The sequence below is a fragment of the Eleutherodactylus coqui genome, chromosome 2 (assembly GCF_035609145.1).
Source record: "Eleutherodactylus coqui strain aEleCoq1 chromosome 2, aEleCoq1.hap1, whole genome shotgun sequence".
Lineage (NCBI taxonomy): Eukaryota > Metazoa > Chordata > Amphibia > Anura > Eleutherodactylidae > Eleutherodactylus > Eleutherodactylus coqui.
In genome coordinates, this window is record NC_089838.1 from 222,025,133 (window position 1) to 222,034,093 (window position 8,961).

At 47.2% G+C, this 8,961-nt stretch overlaps 1 protein-coding gene across 1 annotated transcript; it reads right to left on the reverse strand.

The window, feature by feature from the left end:
• Window positions 1–5,327: 5,327 nt before the first annotated feature.
• LOC136610101 (bone morphogenetic protein 7-like) lies at window positions 5,328–6,614 on the reverse strand. Its single transcript, XM_066589365.1, has one exon. It carries the CDS (start codon window positions 6,612–6,614, stop codon window positions 5,328–5,330), a length of 1,287 nt encoding a protein of 428 aa, XP_066445462.1.
• Between the last annotated feature and the right edge of the window lie 2,347 nt (window positions 6,615–8,961).

Sequence of the window (8,961 nt, forward strand, 5' to 3'; positions counted from 1 at the left end):
CTTTGCAGGGAACTTCTCAAGATGCATAGCAGAGGAATGGTGACGCTAATGATTGCAGCATCGCCGCTCACCACCTGGGTAGACTCCTCAAATTTTCCAAGGACCTGGCAGATGGCTGCCAACCAGGGCCACTCTTCTGTAAATAATTGAGGAGGCTGACTCCCACTGCGCCGCGCAAGTTGGAGTTGGTATTCCACTATAGCTCTACGCTGCTCATAGAGTCTGGCCAACATGTGAAGCGTAGAGTTCCACTGTGTGGGCACGTCGCACAGCAGTCGGTGCACTGGCAGATTAAACCTATGTTGCAGTGTCCGCAGGGTGGCAGCGTGCGTGTGGGATTTGCGGAAATGTGCGCAGAGCTGGCGCACCTTTCCGAGCAGGTATGACAAGTGGGGGTAGCTTTTCAGAAAGCGCTGAACCACCAAATTAAACACATGGGCCAGGCATGGCACGTGCGTGAGGCTGCCGAGCTGCAGAGCCGCCACCAGCTTACGGCCGTTGTCACACACGACCATGCCCGGTTGGAGGCTCAGCGGCGCAAGCCAGTGGTCGGTCTGCTCTGTCAGACCCTGCAGCAGTTCGTGGGCCGTGTGCCTCTTCTCTCCTAAGCTGAGTAGTTTCAGCACGGCCTGCTGACGCTTGCCCACCGCTGTGCTGCCACGCCGCGTGACACCGACTGCTGGCGACGTGCTGCTGACACATCTTGATTGCGAGACAGAGGTTGCGGTGGAGGAGGAGGAGGAGGAAGGTGCTTTAGTGGAGGAAGCATACACCGCCGCAGATACCACCACCGAGCTGTGGCCCGCAATTCTGGGTGTGGGTAGGACGTGAGCGGTCCCAGGCTCTGACTCTGTCCCAGCCTCCATTAAATTCACCCAATGTGCCGTCAGGGAGATATAGTGGCCCTGCCCGCCTGTGCTTGTCCACGTGTCCGTTGTTAAGTGGACCTTGGGAGTAACCGCGTTGGTGAGGGCGCGTACAATGTTGCGGGAGACGTGGTCGTGCAGGCCTGGGACGGCACATCGGGAAAAGTAGTGGCGACTGGGAACCGAGTAGCGCAGGGCAGCCGCCGCCATCATGCTTTTGAAAGCCTCTGTTTCCACAAGCCTATACGGCAGCATCTCTAGGCTGATCAATTTTGCAATGTGCACGTTTAACGCTTGAGCGTGCGGGTGCGTGGCGTCGTACTTGCGCTTGCGCTCAAACTGTGGCACTAGCGACGTCTGGACGCTGCGCTGAGAGACATTGCTGGATGGGGCCGAGGACAGCGGAGGTGAGGGTGTGGGTGCAGGCCAGGAGACGGTAGTGCCTGTGTCCTCAGAGGGGGGTTGGATCTCAGTGGCAGGTTGGGGCACAGGGGGAGAGGCAGTGGTGCAAATCGGAGGCGGTGAACGGGCATCGTCCCACCTTGTGGGGTGCTTGGCCATCATATGCCTGCGCATGCTGTTGGTGGTGCCACCCCAGCTGATCTTGGCGCGACAAAGGTTGCACACCACTGTTCGTCGGTCGTCAGGCGTCTCTGTGAAAAACTGCCACACCGTAGAGCACCTTGACCTGTGCAGGGTGGCATGGTGCGAGGGGGCGCTTTGGGAAACAGTTGGTGGATTATTCGGTCTGGCCCTGCCTTTACCCCTGGCCACCGCACTGGCTCGGCCTGTGCCCACACCCTCACTTGGCCCTCCGCGTCCTCGGCCGCGTCCACGTCCTCTAGGCCTACCCCTACCCCTCAGCATGCTGTATTACCAGTGATTTGATTTCCCAGGCAGGAAATAAATTGGCGCAAGCCTGCAGGCCAAATATAATTTTTTCGCTTTTTTGCAAAGGGAAGGCCCCACTGCGTATATTCAATGAACAATACGTTTAATAACTGTGGTGTGGCCCTGAAAAAGTGTCACACAACTTTAGTGTAGCAGAGTTATTAACTCTAGCAGAGCAGGTATTTGCCAGTCAGGAAAGACAATGGCGCAAGCCTGCAGTAAACCGTAGCTGGTTGCGTCTGATTTTTGTACGTTGTCCACGCAGCACACACGTACACGGAGACCTTAGGACTGACACAGGCAGGCCAAATATAATTTTTTGTCCTTTTTAGCAAAGGGAAGACCCCACTGCGTATATTCAATAAACAAGAAGTTTAAAGGGGTTCTGACATGAAAAAAAAAAAAAAAAAATTGTACTCACCTTGCCTGGCCTGGCCCGATCGCCAGGCATGTCCCCTCCAGCCGGCATCTTCTTCTGTGCCTTTAAAGCAGAGCAGGAGCGGTCAAAAAGACCGCTTCCTGCTCTGGTCCGTCCGTCAGGCACTTCCGAGGTCAACGGACGGACCGCCACAGCAAGCACGTCACAAGCAGTGCTTGCTGTGGGTGGCCCGTCCGTCCGGCTGAACTCCGGAGTGCTGAGCATGCGCAGTGGAGACGCGGCCCGTCCTGACTCCTGTCAGAGGGCACCTCTCCTCTGCGCATGCGTGCGATCCCGGAGCGGCGCGGCTGCTGGAGAAAGATGACTGCCTGCCGGGAGGCGTACTAGCACTTTCTGCTTAGGTTAAGCAGCGCTGCTGATTAGAGCCACCTGATTGGCTCTTCGGCACCACGTGACTGCAGAGCGTGCACCAATCAGGTGGCTCTAGTCAGGCTGCTTAACCTAAGCAGAAAGTGCTAATATGCTGCCGGGAGATGATCCCCCGATGTCAACAACAACAGGAGAACAGGTAAGTGTTATCTTTTTATGCTTTAGCAGCCATTAACCCATGGGTTCCCTGGGTCCATTAGGCAGACCAGGGAACAATGGCTGCTAAAGCATAAAAAAATTATTCATGTCAGAACCCCTTTAATATCTGTGGTGTGGCCCTCAAAAAGTGTCACACAACTATAGTGTAGCAGAGTTATTAACTCTAGCAGAGCAGGTATTTGCCAGTCAGGAAAGACAATGGCGCAAGCCTGCAGTAAACTGTAGCTGGTTGCGTCTGATTTTTGTACGTTGTCCACGCAGCACACACGTACACGGAGACCTTAGGACTGACACAGGCTGGCCAAATATAATTTTTTTTCCTTTTTAGCAAAGGGAAGGACCCACTGCGTATATTCAATGAACAATAACGGTGTTGTGGCCCTGCCTACACAATTCTGTCCCTGTAGTATCAATGGAGGGTGCAATGCTCTGCAGAGACGATTTTTAGGAAAAAAAAAATATGCAACACTGCTAACAGCAGCCAGCACAGTACTGCACACGCTTAAATTTGGCCCTAGAAAGGACCGTTGAGGTTCTTGAAGGCTACACTCACTCCTAACACTCTCCCTGCCTATGCACCACTTCTGTCCCTAATGCCGGGTGCAATGCTCTGCACTGCTGATTTTGAGGGAAAAAAAAAAAAAACCACTGCTAGCAGCAGCCTGCACACAGGTAGATGTGGCCCTGAGAAGGACCGTTGGGGTTCTTGAAGCCTACACTGACTCCTAACGCTCTCCCTATAGCAGCACCAGCACGATAGTACTTTCCCTCAGCTAACTCACAAGGCATGTGTGGCGAGCCGCGGGAGGGGCCGACTTTTATACTCGGGTAACATCTGATCTTCCCAGCCACTCACTGCAGGGGGGTGGTATAGGGCTTGAACGTCACAGGGGGAAGTTGTAATGCCTTCCCTGTCTTTCAATTGGCCAGAAAAGCGTGCTAACGTCTCAGAGAGGAAACTGAAAGTAACCCGAACACCGCGTGGTGCTCGTTACGAGTAACGAGCATCCCGAACACCCTAATATTCGCACGAATATCAAGCTCGGACGAGTACGTTCGCTCATCTCTAGTGTCGTCCCATGAGAGACAGGGCGGGATGTAGCGGACTTCATCCCTCACCAGCATCTTAATATCATCCATAAAGCCCACTGCCTTTAAACCAGCTGGGCCATACCGATCTTGCATAGTATCTTAGTATACTCCTGCAGTAAAATCCTCTACAGGAAACACATTTAGCCCCAGAAGATACCGCTGCAGATTTTATCTGCCTGGCAATGACACAAGGCAGTAAATACATGCGGTATGTGAGGTGCCCGTACTGGCTATTTACAACACCGTAGTTACCAGCCAGTACAGGGGCTTCTGATCCTGGAGCACTCATCCTCAGTCAGGTAGCGCTGCAGGCTTGGCAAGACACAAGGCACTAAATATATGCTGCATGTGAGGTGCCCCACTGGCTACTTACAACACCGCAGATACCAGCCAGTATGGGGGGGGGGTTCAGGTCCTGGAGCACTCCTATGTCAGGTAGCTTCTGTACTTTTCTCGGTTCCTTTTGAATCCACCGTCAAATGGCCTCTCCACCACCTGCTCGCCAGCGCCAAACGCATACGTGATGGCGGGACTTGTAAGCCCCGAGCAGGCCACCCACCTCCTCCCCTCCACAGGCGGGGAGCACAAAACTGGCGAGTAGGCACCAAAGGGCCAAGTACAGCCCCACACTTAGCCCCACGCAGGGGGGGCCATGGTGAGAAGGTAACCGGCCTTAGAGGCCGCTCTATTGCACACAGCCAACCAAAAGAGAGGGAGGCTTGACTTTTATTCCAGCCTGCTGCTCCTGATGAACACACAAGCTAGGAACCCTTCAGCTGAGCCCCCAGCTCCTCTCAGCTGTCCTGACAGGACAGGAAGAATACTGAGGAAGGTGGGGAGCTTTAAACCTCTCAGTGTGCTTCCTGTCCTATCAGGGGAAGCTGTGTGCTGTCGTAGAGACAAAGGAGAAAAATAGATCTGAAAGCAGTATAAATTAATCCCCCCCCCCTCCATCTCAAACAAAGAAGTTGGCCATGCTATGCTCATATGTTCCAACAACCATTTAATTGAACTTTAACAATTATTTGAAAATACACATTTCCAGTATAAAGTTTAAAAACTTAATTTGTTAACCTTCAAAAAACATAAGCCTTAAAACCTCTTCAGCTAATTAAAAGGCACTCCATCTAATTCCAGTTTAAACATTTAGCATTCTACTATAAATGAAGTTACTTTCCAGTGTACTTGAATATCAATGAACTATATACATTGATCTCGGAGTATGCAGCACAATGTTTTGGAGATCCACTCTCCCATACAGTATATCTTCCTTGATCAAAAGCAGAATCAGCTCTTGGCATGGGAGAAGTGAAACATTTTCCTTCTCTCTTGTGCCAAGATCCAATTCTTCTTTTGATCAAGAGAGACCCATGGGAGGGAAGATCTAGAAGCAGACTAAAAACAGCATACTACCTGCAGAGCTGCTGTCTGTGAAATACAGCACAAAGGGACTTAAAATTTAGTGTTCAAGGAAACACACATTAAAACTCTGAACAGGCTTCTTTGACACCCTAGTGACAGCCACAGGATCGAACCACCATGTTTTTATATTTCTTTAATATAACATTGGAACTATCATCAAAATACAAGACTGATATGCCTTGAAGTTCTGTAGGTGCACAACATGGTTTTGGTACAGTCTCTGGATTAATGAAGTGAACTAAAGTTTGAACAATTGCATGATTTGTGGCATTCATGTAAGCATTCAGAGGAAAAGCACATTCTCCATCGCAATAATATGCAGCATAGCCTTCTGGAGCAATGATCCAATCTTGCCAACCAAGATCACGGAAACTTACATATAGTTCATGCTTCTTACACGCATGTTTTAAGAAACGTTTGCTACTATGAGTGCTGCTGCTGCTGCTGCTCATAAAGCCCTCTGTAAAATTGCCCAATGGAAGGTCTTCATGTTCTTTAGATCCCTTGGTTTTGTCTTGGTTCCAAGGTTTTCCACTGGTAGACCGTACACTACGGAGGTGGACAGTTTCAGATCTAAAAAATGCCACTATAAATGGCTGTTTTTCCTGTGAATCACTTCGGTCAACTAAACCTACAGATTGTGGTTGAATTCTTTTGCCGTCTGTAGTCTCAACCATAAATTGTAGGCCTAGATTGTACTGTGAATTCAGAACCCAATCATTACTAGTTGCAGTAACATCAAATGTCAACCATCCAAAGTCTGATCCATAGATGATTTGAGTATCAAGCTTCAACAATTTACTGTTGTGTTCTTGAGTCTCCTGGAAGACAGTTATCTGATAAGTTTCATTATAGGGGATTTGATCTTTATATATTTTTAGTTCAACAGCTGTTAGCTGGTCCCCAACAGGTATGTCCGCAAGATCAAATCTCAGTTCTTTAGTGTAGCATTGCTGGCAAAGTTCTGTGTCATTCTCAAGCAAATTTACAAAACTCATTACTAGATCAGCATCAGCAAGTAAGTAATTTTCCTGTGGACCAACAAATGAAGGTTTATCATCCATGAAAAGTTGCTTAAAGAAGGAAAACTCCACATTGTGTTCTTTGACATTCATTGAATTGTACAAATCCATCATAAACATTGGAGCAGACGTATGTTTCTCCTGTAAGTGGGGTCTTGGTCTATGTGTTAGTCCCAAGACAGATAAAATTTCTCTTTGCATCTCTCTGCGTTCATGGCCTCTTAACCTTCTTTCTACAAAACTGGACCGGATACCCTGTTCAAGCCTTGGATCTGCTGTTACAAGTCTTAACAAAATGTAACACACCACTACATTGTTTATAAAGGTGCTTTTGTTGGCTGCTTTTAATGTCATTTCCACAAGATCTTACTGCAAAAGAAGAAAAACATTTTAAATAAAGACTGCAAACCATTGTACAGCAATGAATCACAGGATCTACAAAAACTCAAAGTTGTTCTAACATTTAGCCATTTTCTAATAAACTCTGCTTAGTCAATCAAAATACTCAGTAGCAAATTGAAAGTGTCCCTCTAATTCCAAGATGGATGGAGATGCTACTGCATGCTGAATGACAGGATATGATCAGTGTACTGTAATCAAGAGGTATCTAATGTTTGCTCCTGCAGCTATACCCTTAACAAGAATTGGCATTTTTTCCAGACGCAATACAAAATAGAGACACAAATTACTTTTCCTTCCTTTTCCCTTGTTAATAGCTAGTTTGGCCTGCAATTGTTCAGGTTTGTCTCTGGCTTTTGACTTAGTAGGTTATCATTTTGACCTTTCAGTACTTTGAATAACTTTCTACCTTCATATCAACAATGAGAAGTTCTCTGACTTCACGTAAGTTTGTGTTCTTTTTTTAAACTTACTTGAAAAGTACAAGACTTCTGCAGTTTTCTAACCAAAATATCTATACAATTATCCAGAGATGGGACTGTTGACAATCACTGAAGGTCGCAGCCTAACAGAATGCCAAGACTCTAAGCCCACTCTCAGACATGTTCACAAAATGCTGTGTATGAAACCGTATAAAGTGGATCAGTCCGCATTATAAACACTGCATTTAAGTGCTGGTTTGCAAAGCCCCATTAAAATTAATGAATGTGTTGTACCATGGTTAGTGTCGCATTTGAAATGCTTTGCTAATTGCAGTAAAGTGTGAGCTGTGTGAGAGCGACTCAAGGGGTTGTCCAGTTACACTATTGATGGCCTATCTCAGAATTGGTCATCAAATAATCAAATAGTAAATACATAGTATGTCAGGCTGAAGAGAGACAATGTCCATCCAGTTCAGCCTGCCCGTCCACCCCCCCCCCCCCCCCATTTGAAATGCTTTGCTAATTGCAGTAAAGTGTGAGCTGTGTGAGAGCGACTCAAGGGGTTGTCCGGTTACACTATTGATGGCCTATCTCAGAATTGGTCATCAAATAGTAAATACATAGTATGTCAGGCTGAAGAGAGACAATGTCCATCCAGTTCAGCCTGCCCGTCCACCCCCCCCCCCCCCCCCAATAGATTGGTAGGAGTCCCTGGTGAAGAACTCTGCCAGTCAGCTGATCTGTGAGCCAATGCACTTGTGTACTCAGCTGATTTTTACAGGAAGCAGATAATGACAGTCTCACTGCAGTGGCCAAGCTTGGTATTGCTTGCAAAGTTCCCATTGAAGTGAATAGGAACTTCGTGTATAATGCCAGGCCTAGCCATTGTGGCGAGAATGGCACTGTCTGCTTCCTGCAGGAATTAGCTGCGTACACAAGCGCATGGGCTCACAGAGCAGCTTATTGGTGGGAGTCCCTGGTGAAGAACTCTGCCAATCTACTGTTGATGACTTATCTTGAGGATGGGTCATCAATAGCTTACAACTGGACAACCCCTATAAAAAGGGGTTGGAATTATCCTTTATGTGTCTAGATACATGTAATTTGCTTCCTGTCCCCCTAATGCACCCATGCTGCAAAATATAATAACTGAAATATTTAGAAGTACACTAAAGCTGAGGTGCTGTATCTTAGCTCATCACATTGGGGAATCATATACATTATATAAAATTATGGCAAATTTTAGGTTTTGCTGTGAAGCTCCATGTGTTCTTTATACAACCCAACTGATACTCTTAATGCTCATCTAGACGTAACGATTATGGATCAAAATTCGTTCAAACTACCGAAAATGAGCGATCATTACATGTAAATGCGGGCATCGTGCACTTTTCGTTTGAACGATGATTTTAAGGTGAATTTAAGATACATTGTTCAGATAGTGAGAGATAAAGTATCTCAACAGACCACACGCTGTTATCTCCGTGGGAGGCGGCAGATAACATTGTAACCTGCTGGCAGCCGTGAAGAGAACAATGCAGCAGTGCACACCGATGGGCGTGAGATTAATCACATGCTGGGCTCCGAAAACAGCTCCTGGAGGCCCTTTTACATGCAAATGAAGATAATAAAGTGTTAATGGCCATTGAAAGATTGTGATTTTTTTTTGCATAAAGTGTTAATCTTTGTCATTTGAAAGATTATCTTTGCGTGTAAATGGGCCTTTAGTCTACTCACTTTGTAGACCCCTGTTATACTGGGACAGTAGTTAACCTGTTTATGTGTAGGAGTCCACAGCACTCACAATGGGACAATAACCAACATCCAGGGGGAATCTATTTAACTTTCAACATATGAAACAGCCAATAATAGGTTGTGAA

Coding starts and splice junctions, on each gene's coding strand:
- LOC136610101 (XM_066589365.1), bottom strand. CDS start 6,614: ATGACATTAAAAGCAGCCAACAAAAGCACCTTTATAAACAATGTAGTG.